Raw genomic sequence first — 23,576 nt, 5'->3', positions numbered from 1 at the left:
CATTTTAAACATTTAGTAAAATAAAGTAAATATTAAAGAAAAGAATAAAAAGTAGACCACGTTATTAAAATATCACGCTGTACAATATTTCCAGGAAGAGTATTATTATATAATTTATATTTATTATATAGTTCTTATATACAATACTGTTAAATACTCAAATCCGATTGGTCAAAAGATGTTGCTTGTTTAATACATTTGTTTGTGCCCCTGACAATTGTGCAAGCTATAGCATGACTAATAGTGTAGCTTTTATAGCCATGTATACACTGTTTCCATAGTAACCACTCCTTCACGGGTTTTTGTACTAAGATTGAGAAATCACGCTGTTGTGTAAATAATAACAGCAGACACATTGAAGCTCTTCTGTAAGGAGACAATCACATAACCGTTATGGAAGGATTCTCCAGTGTCAGCACTTTGCCCGCGATGGGAAAACCTGCATGGTTTTGTACGTTCTGCGTTCACGAAAGAAGGAAGAACACTTAGGGAACGCATTAGCTTGCAGTTGATTAATTTCCTGTGGCCGAATGTCCTGACGCGTTTTATCATTCGCAGACTCTCGGCTCGATGGCAGTAAACCGAAATGAATTTGAACGAGTGTTTAGAAAGCAGACATTCAGCTCCTCGTGCACCGAGACTACGTGTGAAACTGTAAAACCGCAACCAGTTTATTGGATTAAAGGTCCTGTTTCAGTCCGGCGAGGCTTTTCGAAGCCCCATCTGTCTGAGAGTGTAACCCCTGGGAGAACAGATTGTCCGATGTCCCAGGGCTTTGCTGAAAGGCACAGGACTTTATCTCTGGCAGACTTGTTTTTCTTCTCACTTCATTCCCACCCCCTGCTCATCCCGAGCAGTTTTAGGCAGCGCTGGGGTCTGGAGGAATAGATAAAGCAGCTCTGTTTAGGTGGGACGGATGACAGGGCTGCTGTAAAGGGAGGAGGGGGGACGACAGGGTCTTTGTCTTTGTTCCTTAGTGTTCTGGATCAACCTCATTCTCCCTCTAAAGCATTTCTGCTTATGAGACACCAAACTAATATCTCTGCCCTTTGCACACAACGTGTGTCCTTTCGTCAATAAGCTATGAGTTGCAGTCCACACACACACACACACACACACACACCCTGTATTCCATCTTCACACATTGAAGTGTGTGTGTGTTCAGCAGTGACTGTAACCTTGCAGCATTGTGCACAGGCAGACTCGTGCGCTCATAAGGGCACTGTCACATTAGATCTAGTTAATGTTTAGATCAGAGCGAGTTTTTTGTGCTTGTGAAAGGAATTTAAACCGTCCAAGAAGCGGAAGCGATGCATATCATAGATCAGAGGAAGCATAAAAACATAAGCGTTCATTCTGCTTTCATAAAGTGACCGTCATCTTTTGTACATGTGCACACTGAGTGGCCCTCGTGCTATATTGTCAAAAGTATGTGGACACATGGTCTATTTGTTGGTCTTTTCCTCAGCTGTTGCCACAAAGGTGGAGAGAGAGAGGAGAACCCGTATAGGATGTCCTTGTAGAGGCAAATCTTTCATTATTTCAAATGTTATTTATTTTTTTATATAATTACACTGATGCACAAGGAAGCGCCACAATGACATTGTTGGATTGGTTGAACTTGTGTGGCCTGCATTAGGGTTGCAAAAGTGCAGAACATTTCCAGAAACTTTCCAGAAACTTTCTATGGGAACTTTATCTGGGGAATTCTGGAAATTAACCAGGAATTTATGGGGAATTCATTAGAAATTTGGGGAAATGTCTATAAATTGTATCATATACACATTTTGTTTGGTCCTAAGATGACATCCATGCAAACTAATACAGATTTTTTTAAAAATTACAATGGCAACAAAGCTTTAAGCGTAAATGTATGTAATATTTATGTAATTTACATGAATACTCTCCAAGATGGATAATTTTTTTAAACATTATTTTGTGTGCAGGATTAAAGGAATGATCCGTTGTAGTTTATGAAGGAATACACAGTGCATGTACGGGGTGTGGCCTCAGTAGCCCTGCAGTAAGTGTGCTGTGCGCATGTAATTGATGAATGTGCACTGAAATTGCAATAAATCTGGTTGTTTTAACTGAAATTATCCTGCAATTTTGTAAATTCCCAGTTTATTCCTATTAATTCCCATATATTCCAGTTCATTTCAATGGAAAGTTTCCAGTCTTTGAAAGTTCTTGGAATTTTGCAACCCTAGCCTACACTTTATAACCTTATAACCTCAGCCCCAGAGAACACATTTGGGATGAATAGCAATGCAATTAAAACAACTTCTTCTTCTTCTTCTTTCAGCTTCTCCCATTAACAATTAATTATCACACAACTCCTCTCTCTGTCGTACGCTTTCTCTAAATCCACAAACACACAATGCAACTCCTTCTGACCTTCTCTATACTTCTCCATCAACATTCTCAAAGCAAACAATGCGTTTATGGTGCTCTTCCACGGCATGAAATCATACTGTTGCTCACAGATGGTCACCTCTTCCCTCAGCCTGGCTTCCACTACTCTTTCCCATAACTTCATGGTGTGACTGATCAACTTTATTCCCCTGTAGTTACTGCAGGTCTGCACATCTCCCTTATGCTTAAAGGAATGCAATTAAAACAACACTGGGGGAATAAAGCATAGAATGACTGTGTAACCTTTTGGCCATAGATCTGAGGTCACGTGACCTGCCAGAACAACCCAAAATCTGCTGGAGCAACAAGCACTGCTTTTCCAAAAAATCTTTTCTCATTTGATGCGGGATAAGATCTGTGAAAGCCGTAGCAAATTATTTTCCTCTTCAGCAAGTCATTCAGTGAGGCCTCTTGCCCTACAGATGGGGACACTCTCGTACTGGTAGAGACCACAGCGGTCGAATATGGTGATAGAGGGAAGTTAGTTATGATAGGGTGAAGGTGATCAGCCGATTGCATTGATTTGAAGTGACGCTTCCGTTAATAAGTTGCATCATAAGATTAAACAGGTATGCGAATGAGAGAGAGAGAGAGAGAGAGAGACCTGTTAGGTGTAGGTTTGTCAAAACCCCATTACACATCTAAACATCTGCAGAATTCACCGCACCTGTTTTTACCGCACACAATCGAGTCATCATGTCGTTAATGGAAATGAGTGTCTCTGCATTTGTGTGCGTGTATGTGTGTGTGTGTGTGTGTGTGTGTGTGTGTGTGTGTGTGATCTTTCTGGGATGTTTGTTAGATTGGGTGTATATTTGTTCAGACGAACTGCCTGCTCTTCAAGTTAATCCATCTAGATATCGACTATTGATATATGTGTGTGTGTGTGTGTGTGTGTGTGTGTGTGTGTGTGTGTGTGTGTGTGTATAACTGCAGGACCCTCAGGAATTCCACTTACATAGGCCTAGGGATCATTAACTCCACAATATGGCAGACCTTTTCCAGCGCATGATATAGATCAGGTGTGAACTCGTCTTGCTCCAAGTGACCTCTGGAACAAGGTTTTGCTTAGTTCTAGATGTGAAATTTGAATCATCCATTCAAAGTTTCAATGCATCATCACTAGGGTTGTCATGATATCAGGATTTGTAACCTGACACCAAAATGAATGAAAGAATCAAAATGGTGTGAAACAATGAGATCGTTTAGAACCATGGTGAGCATCTCAGATCTCTTAAAGGTGGATGGACTACAAGAGCAAAAGGGTTCAAGTGTAGGTTCCACTTTTATCCTAAATGAAGGATCTGAGGTAACAGTGGTGGCAGGATCAGTAAACTGGTTGCTGAAAGCAGTTAGAGGTGTTTACTGGTGATTAATCAGGATAGAGGGAGGCAGGTTGCTGTTATGCGAGTGTTGATGTCAGAAGTTCAAAAAAACCTGCACAAATGTGAAATGCTGGTTATAGCTTTATACTGTCTGACCCCATGCAGCACCATTATTAAGCTAAAAATACCCCTCATCAAGCAGCAAGGAAGGATGCAAGGAGCAGAGAGATGCCACGAGCAGTGTGCATGTACTGTTCAACAACACCGGCTTAGAAGCATTAACACCCTGAATATATAATATATATAATAACTCATATTTTCCCTCAAGTATATGTTGTTAAAATTAGACAATCCTCATTTAAAATCGACACATCTCAGATTCTACAAGAATGTCAAGCCTCTACACATGATCGCGGCGTAACCTCCTCCTTTCTCTTTATCCTTGTTCTAGAACTCATGGCTATGGCTGCTGCAGAATGATCTTACACAGAGACATAATTATCTTTAGTGCACTCCAGTCTGTCACTCCTACTCTTCAAGGTGTTCCTCAAGGGTCGGTTCTTGGCAAGCTGCTGTTCATTATTTATATGCTACCTTTGGATCATATTACTATTATCACCATCTCAGCTTTTACTACTCTAATGATGGCACCCATATTTACACCGCCTGTGCTTGTATGATGTATTAGTTACTAGCGGCTTTATAATCATGGAATCGACTAAATCATTTGGAACAATGTATTTGTATATTTAAAATAAAACTCACCAGTAATGAGATCTTTAATTTTTGCTTCATTGGTGAATAAATAGATAAAAGATGTAAGGAGAGGACAAAGAAATTCAGCATTAGAATCTCTTTTTAAATCAGCGATACATTTCTCTCAGGAAACGTATAAAGGCAACACACATTTACACCTATAGAGATGATCGAGTCAGCATAAAAATCTGCAGTGATTGACAGCTGCATTTTGTTTTAATTCTACAACATGATACTAATAAAGCCCCGTCCCCTCTACCCAGCTCACATTTTACAACTACATTCAACTTACCTTTTGAGTAGAGCTGAATGAGTTTTTGAAAATGGAGACGTCTCTGCGTCCACACCACACAGGGTACGGAAAGATTTTAAGATAACGATTACCCCTGAAAGTTGTAGACTAGAGGTCGGCCGATATGTGTTTTTCTCTGGCCGACGGCGATATTTAGAAATCAGATACATATGATGCCGATTTTTTTTTTTTCACCTTTATTTTATAAAATCTCACAGTTAATAAAAAGTGATACAGAACATTTAATAAACAACACAAACCTCTCCAATCAGTGCAGTTTTTTCTAGAAGGTTTTCCGAAAAGATATTTCTGTTCTCTCTCCAATAGTAGCATCATATGTAACCAGGCTAGATTATAAACGAACGTTGGTCGATCGACCTCTATTGTTAGACAGATGCTCCTTTTATTATGAACACCTGCGGGACCCGTGTTGTATTTGTTGTTTCCTCATAGTGAGGCCTCTCTCACATCTCTACATGAAGTCTTGCAGTGCGTCGTCATAACTGCACTATATTGCCAAAGGTTTGCGGACATCTGGTCATAAGTGTGGTATGAGCTTTTTGAGCATCACATTCCACATTTAGTGTAGATGTTCCACTAGATTTTGGAATGTGCTTGTGGACATTTGTGTTCATCAGACAAAAGGGTATTACGAAAGGCAGGTACTGGTGTAGGTGAGGTGAGGTGAGGAGGCCTGGGGTGCAGTCAGCATTCCAATTCCTCTCAAAGGTGTTCAGTATGGATGAGATCAGAACTCTATAGCAGGCCTCTCAAGATCTTCCATTCCAAACCATGTAAAGCATATCTTCATGAAGCTGGCTTTGTGCACAGGGGTATTGCCGTGCTGGAACAGGTTTTTTATTATACCGCATCCAAAAACATCCTATATAATTGTGTGCCTCCAGCTTTGTGGTAACAGATTGGAGAAGAACCACATATGGCAGGAAAGGTCAGGTGTCCCAATATTTTTTTTTCATGTGTATGCCAGCAGAGTCTCTTGGTTTGCCGCCTTTGTTCTCTAATGCAGAAGCCATTTGATTTTACATAGTTCCTGCTGAAATAGTCGCATCCAATGGCAACATTGCAGATGTATGACATCATCGCCTCACGCTTCTCCACTCTGCAGCAGGGTGTGTCATCCTGAGGAGTCTTCTGTGAAACCGAGATATAATGATTGTTCAAAGTGTGCAGTCTCGCTGTAACGGCTGTTCTGAGACCAGCATTGTTCATAGCAAAGCTTCATTAGAATTTATAGAAAGTGCAAGAGGGAAAAAGTAGGTCAGATACTCAAAGACTACACACACACACACACACACACACACACACACACACACACACTCCTGCCATTAGCAAGGCCGTGACAAGAGCCAGCTTAGCTGCGAGTGTGACAGCGTTGCTCACACTACAGTGTTTGATGGAGCCCTGCATGTGTGTGTGAAAGAGAAAGAGTGGGACAGAGCGTGCTTTCTGTTTGCTTCCATGCTCTCTATCCACCAGTTCTCCACATTAAACACCTCACAAAGAATTCCTGGAGTCGTGAAATTTTCTCACGCATTTTCCATTTCTCTAAATTTCTCTATTGTGATACTTTGGGACTCCTCCGAAAGCCACGTGTTCATCTTTCCAAGTTGCCTAGCAATCCCCCACCTTAATAACCTTGATGTATCCTGAGGGACGTGAGAGTTAAGACCCTTTATGCAACATTTAACAGTTCTTAAGGGATTACCAAAGGGAAAACCGATACTCTGATAGATCCTGAGGATTTGTTTGACACGAGAGAACCACCGAGTACCACTTCAGGTTTCGTTGTGTCACACGTTCAAGTTTAAGGAAGAGAAAATTGCACTCGTAGTGTTTTACACCCACGTCACACGGTCCCTACGGCTTTGTCGAGCAGCATAGTCGCAAAGGCCCCCAGATGACACTCGGGTGAGCGTTACGGCGGCCCCGAAGGTGCGTGTCGCAACGGATGGCGATTGTGCAAAGCGTCCACATGGTGTGTTGGTTTAAACCCTGCTTGTTCCTCTGTGTAATTGAGTGAACTAGCTGGAGAAAGTACCGCGTCAGCAGTTGCAAGCCTTGAGAAACGCCGCACTGGCAATTCTCAAACGTGGAGGAATATGGACCTGATTAGCGTGCGGATTCTTTCAGACCAGGTTTTAACAGGGTGTTGTGGATAAGGAAAGAGAAAGAGAGGAGTAGAGAGAGAAAGAAAAAAAAGAAAGAAAGAAAGAGGAGTAGGGGTTTCATGGAAAGGGAGAGTGGGAGAGCATCTGGCACTTATTGGAATATTTTGGTTTGCATACCTCGGGGGGGTGTGTGTGTGTGTGTGTGTGTTAGAGAGAGAGAATGTGAGGGCGAGTAACAGTGGGTGGATGTACATGCACTGTGGCAGCATTTACACAGCTGGAAGATAACTGCTAACAGACTGTTGCTTTCTGTCTTCCTCGATTTTTCTGCTGTTTTTCTCTTTTCCTCCACCTTTTATTTAATCTTATTATCTCTCTATCCTCATTGTTTGGTCTCTCTCTCTCCTCCCTGTGTTTGCGTCCCTCTCGTCACGTTTCGCCGTCTGTGTGTTTTCACTTTCAATAAGAACAGGGAACAACAGCATGGCAGTTAGGCTTCACTAGCACTTGAACCGAAACGGCCTCAGAATCGTCTCGAAGATTTCACACAAAGCCCCGGCACGAACAGACGTCCATTCCACAGGACGTGACGCAGACCAAATCCCACGTACGGTATATCTGGTGGAGTTTACATTTTAAGCACCTGCTGTTCACGTTTTTTCGAAATCAGATGGTGATTCACTCATAAGAAACACGTACCCAGACCGAACTATCTGCTTTTCCTTTTCGGCGCCATCGTTTGCGAATTTGCAGACATGCGTTCCGTTATCTATTTGTTTTTCAGCAGATACGAGACGGCCTTGCGAGATATTGATTTTTCCCTGTTCTTGTGTTTCCGTTATAAAAAATGCAACTTTTCTGAAGCATTAGACTAAAAAGTGAGGATAATAAGCATTGCCAGGTTTGAGGAGACTATGGAGCAGGTAATATTCTCAGCTGTACAGTCTGGAACGGCTTGCTGGCAGCGGCAGTCGTAAAGGGAATAGACTGTGAGACGAGGCAGAGCTAAAAACTCCATGACAGTTGCTAATGAGACACGAAAGCAAGACCCGCCTTGGGGGTGTGGAAGGTTTGTTCCAGAGAGCATTTCATTTTGGAAAATAAATAGTACAAAGAGTCAAATATTATATGAATTGAAACCCAATTTTGGGCTCATCAATCAAGCTACATTTAGGGATCGGTACTGAGAACCTGAGATTCTTCTTCTTCTTCTTCTTTTGGCTGCTTCCATTAGGGGTCGCCACAGCGGATCATCCGTCTCCATACCACTCTGTCCTCTACATCTGATTCTTTCACACCAACTACCTGCATGTCTTCCCTCACCACATCCATAAACCTCCTCTTTGGCCTACCTGGTGGCTCCGTCTTCAGCATTCTCCTACCGATATACCCCATGTCCCTCCTGTGCACATGTCCAAACCATCTCAATCTTGTCTCCCTCACCTTGTCTCCAAATCGTCCTCCATAAATGGGTCAATACCGTACTACCAATAAGATCCAGGACAAACGATCAGTACTTGCGTTGTTTTTATCTCCACATACTTCGGTGTTAATGGTGAATTAAAAGCTGCTGCTTGTCATCTTTCATACCTGATGTCATGACGTTCGTTTTGTGATCCTTTTCATCCCAGGATTATTTCACGTGGAATAACAAGAACATTTTAAAAAAGAAATCTGTATTTTTTCATAGTTGGGTCATTGAAGGTATTATTTTTGTGAGACAGCTGATAAAAAAGCTCATGGGTATTTATCATGTGCTGACTTTCTCCAGAAATTCCAATCACCAGTTAAAAACCCTGAGAATTTCCTGTCCTTGACCCGATTCCAAAGCGTGAAATGTTACTTTTAAAGAACTGTATTACAGAGGAAATCAACATGGATGATCCTCGTGGAAACATTGTGATTGTTAACGTTTTAAAACAACAGTGTAACACAAGATTATAAGAAAATGCTCTTTGCTCCGTGTCTTTACCTGCAGCAAGATCGTTTTGGTCCTCTTTGTTTGGTAATATCTCTTGGGTTGAAGCATGGAAGCTGCCAAATTTGTATCAATAACCAAATTAAGGAAGTGTCTAACAAAATACTTCATAGAATTTATCCAGCTAAGTGTGTTTTGGGAAGATTCTAACTCAGTATTTCATACACCTGTGAATTATATGGTCAGGAAAAAGAAACTATTTTGCATGAGTTTTTTCACTGTATTTACTAAAGAGAGGTTTGGATGGATTAAGAACTCTATATTTATAGAAAACTGGAGGGTATAATAGAAATTTGTATATTTGATGTTTTTTATACAGAGAGTGAAAATTTGGAATATAAAGTACAACATATTATACATTTATTTATTTTATTAGCAAGATGTCATGTACATAGGAAGAAGTAGGCACAATGTAAACCAAACTTTTTCACATTTTAGAAATGACTTTATTAGAAATGATAATTATATTATATGAATTTATATGTAAATCTGAAAAGTGCCGAAAATATGTAATGTAAAATATGTAATTGCCTTCTGTTCTTTTCTCCTTTTTCTTTTTCTTTTTTCTTTCCCTGCCAGCTAACGGTAATATGATGATGTAAATGTGTAATGCCTCTGTATTCATCTGTATTACTGAAATATATATATATATAATACCTTTTTGAAAAATAAAAATAAAAAGTTATCGAAGCGCGTGTGTGCGTGTGCAGGAAATCAGTCATGGCGGCAATGTTGAAACGTTCAAAAGTGTGGGCTCATGTTACAAAACTAAGCAAAACCAGTATCAATACATGCAGTAGTGAAATAATGAACAAAGGAATCAACACTGGTAATATAATCAAACATTTTTTAAAAAACGTGCCTCAAGCACCTGAAGCACTGCACTGTATTCTGCCTCGGCCTTAAGAGAACGCAACATTTATTATAAAATAAGTCTCTAGTTTGGACCAGTGGTCTTTGTGGACATCTTCTTTCAGCTTCTCCCATTAGGGGTCGCGGATCATCCGTCTCCATACCCCCCTGTCCTCTACATCTGCCTCTTTCACACCAACTACCTGCATGTCTTCCTTCACCACATCCATAAACCTCCTCCTTGGTCTTCCTCTTTTCCTCCTACCTGGTGGCTCCATCCTCAGCATTCTCCTACCAATATAACTCATGTCCCTCTTCTGCACATGTCCAAACCATCTCAATCTCACCTCCCTCACCTTGTCTCCAAAACGTCCTACATGCGCCGTCCCTCTAATAAACTCATTTCTAATCCTGTCCATCGTCGTCACTCCCAACAAAAACCTCAACATCTTCAGCTCTGCTACCTCCAGCTCCACCTCCTGTCTTTTACTCAATGCCACTGTCTCTAAACCAAACAACTTCGCAGGTCTCACCTACATCGGTTTTAAAATGTAAATCTAGATATGAATGATGAGTGAGGAATGAGAATAAGTGGAGTTCAGTATGGTCCAGGTAAAGACCATTTCAACAACCTTTCATTCATGCAAGGAATTGACGTTTTTGGTTCTTGGAGGCTTCTGGTTGCTAACACGCACGTTCTAAACGTCGGCGGGAGACGGCGTATACAGTGAAATTGCAGTAGTTTATTTATTCTTGCCATTAGAAATTTCAAAATTAAAACGGGGACTATGTTGTTCAGTGGTTGCATGCTCTCTCAGACCAGGAACTGAGCTGCTGTCAGAAAATTCAAGTGTTTGGGTGTAAACAAAACTTTGCAGCAATGAAGAGAGAAGGCTGGATACTGACTAGCAACTGTACTTAAGTAGCTTTTTTGGTGTATCTGTACTGTTCAACGAATTTAGTGCTGTTCTCTTGTTCTTACCCTGTACATGTCCATGGCTTTTTGGCTTTGTTCTGCTGATCGGTTTATCACCACAGCAGGTTGGAGCTCGGGAGATCACAACACTTGGTTTAGTGAACATCAGGAGGTGAAACTCATACATTAGCCACAGTGGAATAAACAGTGCATCTCATCTCTCTCTCTCTCTCTCTCTCTCTCTCTCTCTCTCTCTCTCTCTCTCTCTCTCTCTCTATCTCTCTCTCTCTCTCTCTCTCACAAATCCCGCACAGACCGTTCTTTCCCCTGATTTCAAATAAATTTTCTCGTGCTATTATCCTGAGATCTTATTTAACTTTGTACATTATTTATAAGCGTAAAATTTGACTCTTAATAATTTAATTTAATTCAGGTAGCAATGTGATTTATTATTAGAATAGACATAAATACTTGGGCTCACACTGCCATTTTGCCCACCATTTAGTGGCCTGGGACAAATTTTTTAAATTTTGAAGATTTTTATATTCCTAGGCTAAAATCTGTAGTGTTTTGATTGCTAATTTGTTCACCGACAGTCAACGTTTTTTTTTTTTTTTTTTTTTCCCTTCTCACTTTTTATTTATTTATTTATTTTTTATTTTAAATAAGAATTTTCAACAAACACAATCACATAATTTTGATTAATTTAAAAAGGGGGATTTTAATGTCTATTAAGAATACTCATATTTAGCGAATAAAATGTGCAAATTTTTTGATAACTGATGCAATATTTACCCTGCAAAATGTAAAGGTTCACAACATATTTCAACATTTTGCTTTCGTTTGTGTTAAAGCAAATAACATCTTTTAATTATAATTTGTAATTAACGTCTCTTGGTGCAAATCACAACTGCCAAACAAAATGTCCAAAAATGGTCTTCATGTACATGTTTACAAAAAGTGCATTTATCTTCAATGTCCATGAATTTTGAATCTGAGATTCAAATCTCTTTTATCAAATTGAATGAATCTTTGAGTCATTTAGTTCATTTCGTTCCTTTAATCACCTTCATGGCGCACATGAGAGTCACGTGACAAAAGGACGAACGACTCGGACCACTGGATTCATGAGATGAACTACTCAATACTGTTTCACACTGTTCATAACTTCTCATGACCACTCTAAGAGACGAATCGTTCTTCTAAATCAAATTAAAGACTCGTTCACAATGAGTCGTTAATAAACGATTCGTTCATCACAAGAATCAATAGGAGCGCCGAAGCTGAGGATAACTTCAGTCCACCTCCGGGAAAATGTCGATGGACAGGAGGGAAAATGGAGGGAAAAATTAGTGATTGTATTTTGTTTTTATCAAGGCATGTAACAACCAAAATGAACGATTTGTTATTAGCTGTTAGCTACCATTAGCTGGAGATCGCGCGTTTGAACGTGTCGCGGATTGATGACGTAAAACTTCGCGTGTGGCTTTTTTTTCTTGCGCGCGTTTATTTTGACTCGTACAGTCTGACATTATGACAACTGAGATCCTACAGTGTGACTTGTGGATCATGTTCGTGTACAGTCTGGCAACAATCGCAAACAACTATTAAAAATGGCACAATGTGAGCCCGCCATTACCCTGCCCACGCAACACGCGCTAATACCCTCAACGGTTACCATAGCAACGAACCAAGCAGAAGGGTTGGCGTTTGAACAGCGTTTCGCTTCTCCAATCTCCAACAAACACAAGAAAAAAAATCATCAACATCGACTATTTCGCTAAGTAAGTAATTGTTTGCATCCATACTCCAATAAGTCACTGCGGTAAACCCAGTCACATCTTAAAAATACACGGGCAAGGAAGCCACACGTTTCTTTGTGTTGCACGTCTAATCGTGCACTTACGGTATGGGTGGTGGGAGCCGTCAAAACAGATGTAAAGAGGCTTCTGATATAAAAACAAAAAGACAAACAAAAATAAGAAACCCCAGTGCATTTTTAATCGTTTCACATTCAAACACTTCAAACATTTTTCTTTAAAGGTTTGCTCATTCTTTGAGATAATTCTTATTAATAGTGTCCCTGTCTATTAGTCTTTTACATTTCAAGTCATTTTACTGTACAGGTTTTTTAGAAAAGTGAAGACAAAATCACTCCAAACATCAGTGCATTTTCAATCATGTTTCACATTCACTCTAGAGACAGAGACAGACAGAGACACTCTAAATAAGAGTGCCTCAATGCAAACATTTTCTGTTTGCTTAGAGGCATTTGTAAAGTGCAATACTAAAGTTTAGCAGTAATAAAATAACTTGAAATGTTCAACATCCTTACACACGTCATTTTGCAAAATAGTATAGATGAGTATCGGTACCGATAAAGCGTAAACGATGCCCGTCCCATTTCTCAAATTGTTCCACTGCCGGCACGATCGTAAATTTATCTAAATTTATCGTAAATTGTAATAACAATAAATTATTTGGTCGATTGACTTCAGGGGCCGACAGGGCCAACATAACAAACAAAACGTTCTTGGGTTTAACCACTAACCTAACCAAAAGAAAGAAAATAAAAACAAATGATCGATAACTCGAGCACAAACAATTAAACAACTACAGGGTTGTAACAATTTACATTTCTAGTGATGTATCGACTCCTATTCTTGCGTGAGCTTTGCCAGTCACATTTCCAGGCCTTGTATTGTTAATTTGATAGGGAATTATTTGGAGCTTACCAGATAGAGGGGAGGATTGGAAAACTAAAACACACTCAGGAATCTCACACACACACTTAGAGACTCTGAGACCGGAGGAAACATTAAGCAAAAGCTTTAAGCTGTTCTGTTTATGGCAATTATAGACAGAGACAGGATTTGTGTGTTTGTGTTCATTTTTTTCCCTCTAAAGTCGCCTTGTCTTTTAGTCCTACAGGACAAAGTCTTGAGGAAAAAAAACGGAGTGTGTGTGTGTGTGTGTGTGGATAATAAAAGCAGAGACAGTGGCTCCCTGGTGAATTAAAATCTGGAGAGTAATATTTCTGGTTGTGTGTGTGTTCCAGGAGTGTTACAGGGTGCAGCTAACTGACTGAATCATGGCTCAGTTTCCCACGCCCTTCGGAGGTAAGGTGCTGTTACACACCCAGAACCGTGTGGGTGTATGTTTGCAAAAGTGTGTATGATTGCATGCATCTGTAAGTCAAGTCTTCTTGTGTGTGTTGTAGGGGGGCTGGACACGTGGGTTATCTCTGTGGATGAGAGAGCCAAACATGATCAACAGTTCCATAGCCTGGCCCCCACACCTGCTGGCTTCATCACAGGTCTGTACTTCTTCTCTTTTACACACACACACACACACACACACACACACACACACACACAGGTTTTTTTTTAAAGCTCGAGCAGTGCTTCTCACAAGAACCCATATACAGCTCAGTGTAAATGTGGTTGAAACTCAGACCCTGTAATTAAGAAACAAACAAAGTGACTCCAAACACTACAAAACAATATAAACTATTTAAACCTTCGAGATGTCATCAAAAATTACATCTGACACCCCAAAACAAGCTGCTGTACCCCTGTTTATTCATGCACTTATCCAGTGGCAGAAGTGCAGCACATATAATCAGATGCAGTACAGTACAGGTCAAGAGTGACATCAGAATGAGTAAATATAGGATCTCAGCATAGCAGAAGCTCCTCATCACTTGTGGGATCTCAATAAATGAGAGCTATAACTTTTTTATACTATAACTATTTATCAACATTTTCTTTTTTACTTTGGGCAATTGCCCTTTGGGATCAACAGAGTATTAGTCTCCAGGGAACCAAAACAGTTTGAAGACGATTGAAAGAAGGCTTCCTCTATTTAACTGCCTAGTTTGGGTGAAACTGTACACACTGTAGCGGAGAACCGTTCCTGTCAACTCGAACCATTCTGGAGATCCCCCCCCCCCCCCCCGACCTCTTTCAACACTACACTTCTGTTCACTGAACTGTTTACCGTCTTTATAGCTACTATTGTGTGAACTTCAGAGACCGTGTTGTGTGTGGAATTCCCAGTCGTTCCTGAAATCCGCCGGTCACTAACAACCATGCCACTATCAAACTCACTGTGTTCAGATGTTTCCCTGTTTCAATGTTAGATGTAAAACTTTCTTTCCGCTTCTCCCATTAGGGGTCGCCACAGCGGACCATCCACATGTTTGATTTGGCACATGTTTTTACGCTGGATGCCCTTCCTAACGCAACCCTCCCCATTTATCCGGGCTTGGGACCGGAACTAAGGCTTGTGCAACCCTAATGGCTGGGGTTAGTTCCCTGACCGGGGATCGAACCCGGGCCGCAGCGTTGAGAGCGCCGCATCCTAACCACTAGACCACCAGGGAACCTATCTAAATGAACCAAATCGCTTGACCTACATGTTGCAAGATTTTATGCATTGTGCTGCTGACCCATGATTGGATTTCTGCATGAATAAACAGGTCATAAAGGGGTCAGTTATTCTATAAACGTACAGAAATCCCCCGTTACACACCGCGATAAACGGGGGATTACTGTACAGAAAAAACATCATAAACGGACGACACCCCGAAAATGCTATTTTATGTGTACGGTATAGTACTGTATTTACATTTGACTTCATTTTATAATAAATAATTATATTCCTATTAATAACATTTATTATTTCAAAATAAAATTCCATAAAACAGTTCCCTATACGTCTTTTGGTCTATCGTGCTCACCGCGAGAGACCAGGAAAATCAGCCAAACAAATTAGTTATGTGGCCGGGGGGCACGAGATTCAAACCGCGGTAAAGCGGGGGATTACTCTAATTTCAGATTCAACTGTGGAAGCCTTGAAAAAAAAGTACACTAAGTACAGTAAGCTAAGCAAATAAGCAGCGACCCAAAATAGAGTAAAGGTGTTACTGGTTTTATAAAACACTCGGTAGCAGAGCCACTCAATGAAGTTCATCCTGAAGTATTTCCCAAACCTTTTTAACACTTTACCAAAATGTATCAGTTTTCCCCCTCATGATAAGAAGGAACATCCTGGCTGTTAATCTGTTGAATACACCACTTCCTGTTCATCCCCACACAGAGCCTTTATATACTGATCCGGGATCAGCTTCCTTCTTGCCAAATCCTATTAAACTTCTGGTCTTACAGGAAAACGAGTTCTTGGGTCAGCTTGGATTTCCTGTTTTCTGTTTTAAGTACCAGAGCACACCTCACGCTCGCAGCATGCTTCGTCAAACCCAATGCAAAATCAGGCTACATTTTGGTACAGTGATTGTTCATTAACAGACAAGCTTTCTAGTATAAGTTGTTTCGTTTCGACCCGCTGCTCATGCTGCGTCACAGAGAAGAATGCATTCTGCCCTCTTTTGCATACATGAGCTAACAGATACTCGTGGTAGACTAGCATTGGTGTGAGTCTACACTATCACTTTTTCCTTTAAAAGCAAAGCTGATTTCACACTCTTGGCTGTTTTTTGAGTTTGCAATCTCCAGACAATAAAGAGCAAAAACTTTTTGTGAGGCTGAAAACTCTTTATAATATTGTTTTTAACCTTAGATAAGGCTGATTTTCACTTCATTTGAAATCTATTATAGAGATATTTTTCCAGGTCAGAAATTGAATCGGCATTTTGTAATCTCTGTCGTTTATCCCTAAAAAGATGGAGCTTATGCAGTTTTAGCAGCGTGTGTGGAGTAAGTTGGGGGGATAAAATGTTTTTATATATAGATCGTAATTGTGTTTACCAGACAGCCGGACAATAGCTCTAAAATCTTCCTTTCAACAATAATAACGTGTTTGTGTCAGTACTTCTTCTATTAGCATGACACGTTTATTTGCAATTCCGATTTCACAAATTTGCCTCCACGGCTATAAATATAATAAGGTGCTTTATACTTGTATACATGTACATTACAGCACAGTGAAATTCTTTCTTTGCATTTATTAGCGATGTTAGGAAGCTGGGGTCAGAGCCGCAGGGTCAGACATGATACAATGCCCCTGAAGAACAGAGGGTTAAGGGTTTTGCTGCCCACAAGAGTGGCAGCTTGGCTATACCGGGGCAGTAAACCAGAGCCTTAACCACTGAGCTACCACCTCTCAATAATAGCTGATTCCAAAAGCTGGCTCAATATAAAAAAAACATTTAATTTTTTATTATAAGACAAGCATCATTTAATTTGTTGATTCTCCCATTATATGATGATAGTAGGTCATTCTTTGAGCTGGAGCAGAGGTGTTGACCTGCCACTGATCCCCAGTGCAGGATAGATGTTCTTTGTGTTTGCTTGAGAGGATCTGTATGGCTGCCAGCCCACAATCAGCCACTAGAGAGGGGAGAGGCTGTTTTTAGCTTTTGGAGGGGTATAAATGTGCTCTCTGTGCACTCGTGTGTGTGTGTGTGTGTGTAAGGGCAGACAGACGGAGGTCGAGAACACATCCTGTTGCAGCGGGAAGAGGGATTTTTCTGTCTGTGTGTCACGACCATGTGCTCGTAAGCACACACCCGGTTCATTTAGCTCGATTTATTATAGTCTCCGCAGAAAAACGGCCCACGACTCCTCATACATGTGCGTGTTTACACAAGCGTTGGATTCTACAGTATGATTTTTCACATCTGAGTTTTGACCTGGAAGTGACCCTCGGCACACTCGAGCGGCATACAAAGCAACGGTCACGTTCTGCTTCTGCTCAGACGTTACCATTCTGTTTCTTCACTTCATCATGAATATGCAGCATAAAAAATACTGGTGTTTTCGAAAATAGTGACTTAGACAGTAGGACTGATATGCAAAACAAATACAGATTATATATATCATTTTCTTGTTTTGATGTTATTGTTTCCGTAGCAACTCATTCACAGGAACTTGTATGGCAGATGACCAAAACAGATAAAGTTGAAGTTAAAAAAATGTTAGTAACTAATCATGGACGCAATAAACTCCACTGTGAGGAGACGATTATTGTATATTTTCTGAAGGAGTCTCCGCTTCCAGACTGTATGCACAATATTTCAGTGTAATTAAAAAGTATGCTGTGTAGGTAATAAAATTACGAGGTTATAGTTCACTGTTTAAATGTGGTTAATAAAACGGTCTGTTCAGAAGTATTTCTGAGATCAGCTGGAACTATCTTTAAGTGTAGGAGTTGAACACAGCGACATTGGAAACAAGACGCGAGTTTATAAACGTCATTATTTCCTTTAGATTATTTGATCTACTACTGAGAAAATCGCCTTCATTTTAATGGCCGCCTTTGACATTGTCGCCGATTCACCACCTTTCCTTCCATGGACCACTTTTGATAGATACTGACCACTGCAGACCAGGAACAGCTGCATTTATGGAGATGCTCTGACCCAGTCGTCTAACCATCACAATTTGGACCTTGTGAAACTCAAATCTTTACGCTTGCCCATTTTTCCTTCTTCTAACACGTCAAATTGAGGGCAAGATGTTCACTTGATGCCTAATATCACACCCACTAACAGGTTCCAGGAATCAGTGTTGTTCATTTTATCAGTCATATTGTTATAAAGGTATAATGATATGCCTGATCTATGAGAAGAATTAGCATGAGATGGTTTTCTGATTTCGTTAAATGTATCATTATGGTACCCAATTCATTTGGTAAAGCAATTACAGTGTAACCTCAGCTATACTTTTTTTTTTTTTTTTTTTTTTCGACTTTCACCGATTTGCATTGCAGATTTAAGAACTAATATTTGCTACACAGGTACGTTTAAATTTCATATTTCCCAGTTGCCTAGCAACAGGGTTGCCCTGAATTTTTCCCTTTTGTGGCAAAAAGAATTTTTAAACCCACGCTGTGAAAGTGTAGTTTAATTCTTTGGAGTTGTTCAAGATTTACTCTGAATCAGGATTCAATTATCTGGTGAAATCTGGTTTCTCAGGTCTAGTGAATAAGACCTTGAATGAACACACAACTAAAATGTGAAATGGACCAGGCGGTCTCTGTGCCTGTGGTTACACAAGCTCTGGTGGGTGGAATGCTTGATTCATAGCTTGCTTGTAATGCCAAGGTGCTTTTATATCAATGTAGACGCTCTGTATAGTTATATAACTTTCTACACTTCATATCATAGTAGAACTCGCAAGCTGTGTGCCACTTGGTTAAAAGTTTTTCTTTTCTTTAAAAAGAAAACAGGTCTGAGTCACATGTTTACGTTGTTCTGATTTTAGTGCTCTGTTCGGGATCACTGTATTTATATTGAGCTTTCTATCTATTCTTTTTTTTCTGATTCTATAGGTGACCAGGCCAAGAATTTTTTCCTGCAGTCAGGCTTACCTGCCCCTGTTCTGGCTCAGATATGGTACTTGTACAGCCATTATTTTAATACAGTTATTGGACTATATGATTTGTAAACAAATTTTGTCGCCTGTAATAGTTAATTACTAATCAGTTTATTGATAAATATTAAAAGCAACTACGTCAAGTATAGACAAGTTTTATATATATTCCAGGGCTCTGGCCGATATGAACAACGATGGCAAGATGGACATGCACGAGTTCTCCATCGCCATGAAGCTCATCAAGCTGAAGCTGCAGGGCCACCCACTGCCTCCGACTCTGCCCCCTTCCATGAAGCAGCCGCCTCTCTCTTTACCTCCTCCAGCCCCTTTCGGTAACAGCATGCAAAAGAGATGAGTCATTACCATTTAAACAGATGAATAATTTAGCTAAATGACTCTCTGATACACTATGCATGATTTATACATGGTGCAGTATAGAAATGGTCCTGCTTCTGCTTTTGACACTTCCAGAACACTTTCCAGGCCAAATATGGTTTCTGGTGTTCCAAGTTGTCAAGGGATAATGACCATCATTGTTATTAGCTGAGGCTTGTCCATGGACTTTGTTGTTTTTTAGGAATGCCCAGTATGGGCCCCATGACGGGTTTACCAGCAGTGCCACCCATGCCCCTCCCACCACTTCCTCCGGGGGTCCCCGGGATGGGCATGTCACCTCCTCTGGTGTCGTCTGTGACTCCTCCTGTACCTCCTTTGGCCAATGGCACCCCTTCCATGATGCAGCCTATATCAGGCTTTTCACACCCAGGTGAGAGGATGATAAAAGCTCTACCACTTAATATGTAGTATTGCTAGCTAGTCTATTAAAAATGTAAAAATATTTATTTATTTATTTATTTCCCCCCCCAGCAACAGCTGTCAACAAAAGCTCTTCTTTCAACCGCTCCAGTGTCAAACTTCCCAAAGGCCAGTCTTTTGAGATCCCCAGGTGAGTATCTATTCAGCATGTGGGAGAATGAACAGACACCCACACGCAAACCTCCTCTGAATCATCTATCCTGTGTTTTCAGTGCTCCTGCGGTCCCCGTACCCTCGGATTGGGCCGTACCCCAGTCATCACGATTAAAGTATCGCCAACTCTTCAACAGCCATGACAAGATGATGAGCGGTCATCTGACAGGTACCGCACGTCCAGTGTTTGAAACGATGCACAGAATCCTACAATTTTTCATTCCTCCCTGCTCTTAATTGACTCGCTGTGGATTTCAAGGAAACGTAAAAGTTTGTTTTGTGTAACTGAACTGCTTTAGCTCCATCGTTCTGATGAGTCACTGACATGAAGAGGATCATGAAGACATGAAGTGTCAGCAACGTCAGGGCCTTATTTCATTACTCTCTCTCTCTCTCTCTCGCTCTTTCTCTCTCTCTCTCTCTCTCTCTCGCTCTTTCTCTCTCTCTCTCTCTCTCTCTCTCTCTCTCTCTCTCTCTCTCTCTCTCTCTCTCTCTGTCTGTCTGTCTGTCTGTCTTTTCTTCTCAGGCCCACAGGCAAGAACTATTCTCATGCAGTCTAGTCTACCACAGGCCCAGCTGGCTACCATTTGGTGAGGAAGATTTACAATGCACTGAATTATTTCGAGGACTTTATATAGATTAGACCTTCGTTATATTAAATTTTGTAATGTTCGCTCCATTGTACACTCATTTAGACTTTAAGATCCAGAAAACCTATTATAGGAGAATTTAAGGACCATAAATTATTCGAAGATTTGAAAATGAAGGAAAAAGGGAATATTTTTCCTCTACTAATTTAATAAGTGTCCTGCCACTTCCTTTATGTGGTAAAATTACATATAGCAGCTTTAAAAGTAAAAGGACAAAAATGATTATATGTAAATGCACGAGCATGTTTAACACTTTATTTCATCTCTTGTCTGTGTGGTTGCTGTAGGAACTTATCAGACATTGATCAGGACGGGAAGCTCACAGCTGAGGAGTTTATACTGGCCATGCACTTGATTGACATGGCCATGTCTGGCTTGCCCCTCCCACCTCTGCTGCCACCTGATCTACTTCCTCCAACCTTCAGGTCAAAATCAGTCACTAAGCAACGCAATACAATATGATGCAATAGAAAAAATATGTTAATTTGCAATGCAATATGGTCCTGATAGTTTGCTTTTATTTCTTCTGACTTCTATCACATGGCTGTTTCACAAACAGGCCTTTATGGAGCCAAACAATAAAGAGAAAAAGATTAAATTAAAACAGATGTTTGAAGATGCAGCTCTACCTCTGCCATGTTAATCTATATTTTATGCGACTCTCAGGACACGCCTCCGTAGTTTTGTGATGCCTCATATTTACATTGCAGCCGTGTTGCCGAGTGAACGCACTTGAGAAACAGTTTAGCGAGGAGAAATCAATCGCCATAGAAAATATTGGCACGTTCTCTGTAATAATAAAAAGTGTTGCGCATTGTTGCTATTGTTTACATTCTTTAAAAAAAAAAAAAAAAAGATAAGACAAACCGAATGGCCTCAGTTTAGGTTTTGCAAAGCTATAAAATGAGTAATTGTTTTTTATTATGGTAGCAGTGGTGTTATTTTGATCAATGTGTGTGTGTGGGAGTAGGAGGGTGCGTTCAGGAAGTGGCGTCAGTACGGGCAGTGTACACCCTACAGATCAGCGAGTCCAGGAGGAGGCTGCAGAAGAAGAAGAGAAAGAGGCAGAGAAGAAACTTCCAGGTCAGTCCTTTTTAAACATACAGGCTCACCGAAATAGTTTGCATGAAACATGGGCATCTCATTTATTCACCCATATATATTTTTCGTGTTTCAGTATGTAGATTAATCCCAATCAGTCTCTCTAAACAACTTTCCCATTGCTTTCTTCTCCACAGTTACCTTTGAAGACAAGAAGCGTGAGAACTTTGAAAGGGGCAACCTGGAGCTGGAGAAGCGGCGACAGGCCCTGCTGGAGCAGCAGCGCAAGGAGCAGGAACGTTTGGCCGCTCTCGAGCGTGAGGAGCAGGAGCGGAAAGAGCGAGAACGCCAGGAGCACGAGCGCCGTCGACAACAGGAGCTCGAGAGGCAGCTGGAAAAGCAGCGAGAGCTGGAGAGACATCGTGAAGAGGAGCGGCGCAAGGAGATCGAGAGGAGAGAGGTGAGCAGAGGGTACTGGATAGAAAACAAGAAAACAAGCGATTTAAAGGGGATTCTTATAGATTTTAAAATGCTCATGTGAACAAATATTCTGAGATTGCTTCCGTGTGGACTGATTAAGTTGGAAATGAACACGACTTCCTGTTTCCAGTAGTAAAACAGCAGGTGGCAGCATACTGTGAGGAAATCGTAATAAATTGCCTATTCACTTGTTAGCCTTGAGAACCTGCAACCATTGTCAACTGCACTGTACTTTCTTCCATAACTGTGGCATTTACGGCACAGATTTCTGAGTGTTGTTAAAGGTAAAACGTGCCTTTCACACGTACCCATGCAAAGCAAAACTGAAACTAAGGTCCTTCCCTCATAAAGCGATCACATCTCATCTCAAAGAAAGAATGACTTAGACTGTTGCAACAGATTTTTTTATGTAAACCGGTTGCCTGTTTTGTTATCAGGCTGCGGTATGCGGTATTTATACAGGCGAGAGATAAACGTGATAAACATCATGTAAAAACTCTGCCATCCTCCATATCACGTGCTCGATGCCATCGTTTTTGTACACGTAGGCTGCCAAGCGTGAACTGGAGCGGCAGCGGCAACTAGAATGGGAGAGGAACCGCAGACAGGAGCTACTGACCCAGAGAAACCGGGAACAGGAGAACATTGTTCTGCTCAAAGCACGCAAGAAAACTCTGGAGTTCGAACTGGAGGCTTTGGTAATAAAGCACACACGCAGCTATAATTGATTTCAATGTGTGTGTAAGGGTTAAGTGACCGTTTCTCTTTAGAATGATAAGAAGTCTCAGCTGGAAGGGAAGCTGCAGGATATCCGTTTCCATCTGTCCACTCAGAGGCAGGAGATCGAGAGCACCAATAAGACGCGAGAGCTCCGTATCGCTGAGATCACCACACTGCAGCAGCAGCTACAGGTAGCGAACTCCACCTAGGATTCTCACTTTACTGTGCACCCTACACTCGCAATGGCGTTGTTTATACCGATTTGCCGGTATGGTCAGTAATGCGTATTTTATGTACTTTTTTTTGTGTATTTTTTTTTTTTTTCTCTCATGCTGCCAGACTGAGGCCTCAGAATTTCAATCCTATTGATTTCGATCTTTGCACGCTGTTTTTACGCTTTTTCTTTAAAAAAAACTCTCATTCAAATGATCGTGTTTCCATCCGTTTTTCTCTCTATATTCCTTCCGTCTGTTTCCTCCCCCCGTCTTTTTCGTGTAGGAGTCTCAGCAATGGCTGGGGAGGCTAATTCCTGATAAACAATGTCTGAATGATCAGCTGAAGCAGGTGCAGCAGAACAGCCTACACAGTAAGATCATTTTTTAATGCCTCTTATGCATCTGGATCTGCTCTTGTACTTCAAATATAATAATCAAATACTTTCCATTGTTTTATGTTGATTTAAAAAAAGCTCAGAATGGCAGTCGATTTATTTGTATACGT

At 40.8% G+C, this 23,576-nt stretch overlaps 1 protein-coding gene and 1 non-coding gene across 2 annotated transcripts in view; one reads left to right on the top strand and one right to left on the bottom strand.

Moving 5' to 3' along the window:
* itsn1 (intersectin 1 (SH3 domain protein)) overlaps window positions 1-23,576 on the top strand; it is a 56,192-nt gene that overhangs the window by 2,551 nt on the left and 30,065 nt on the right. The window contains 14 exon segments of the mRNA XM_046837310.1: window positions 13,722-13,782; window positions 13,884-13,979; window positions 18,953-19,016; window positions 19,168-19,328; window positions 19,574-19,762; window positions 19,864-19,942; window positions 20,025-20,134; window positions 20,492-20,555; window positions 20,903-21,040; window positions 21,586-21,698; window positions 21,854-22,116; window positions 22,685-22,834; window positions 22,907-23,047; window positions 23,355-23,442. Coding sequence (XP_046693266.1) covers window positions 13,755-13,782; window positions 13,884-13,979; window positions 18,953-19,016; window positions 19,168-19,328; window positions 19,574-19,762; window positions 19,864-19,942; window positions 20,025-20,134; window positions 20,492-20,555; window positions 20,903-21,040; window positions 21,586-21,698; window positions 21,854-22,116; window positions 22,685-22,834; window positions 22,907-23,047; window positions 23,355-23,442 — 1,684 coding nt within the window. The 5' untranslated portion in view covers window positions 13,722-13,754.
* On the bottom strand, window positions 14,976-15,047 carry trnae-cuc. Its single transcript has one exon. It is a non-coding gene; the product is annotated as a tRNA-Glu (tRNA).

Source organism: Silurus meridionalis, chromosome 24 (genome assembly GCF_014805685.1).
Source record: "Silurus meridionalis isolate SWU-2019-XX chromosome 24, ASM1480568v1, whole genome shotgun sequence".
NCBI lineage: Eukaryota > Metazoa > Chordata > Actinopteri > Siluriformes > Siluridae > Silurus > Silurus meridionalis.
This window is presented reverse-complemented; position numbering and strand designations above follow the sequence as displayed.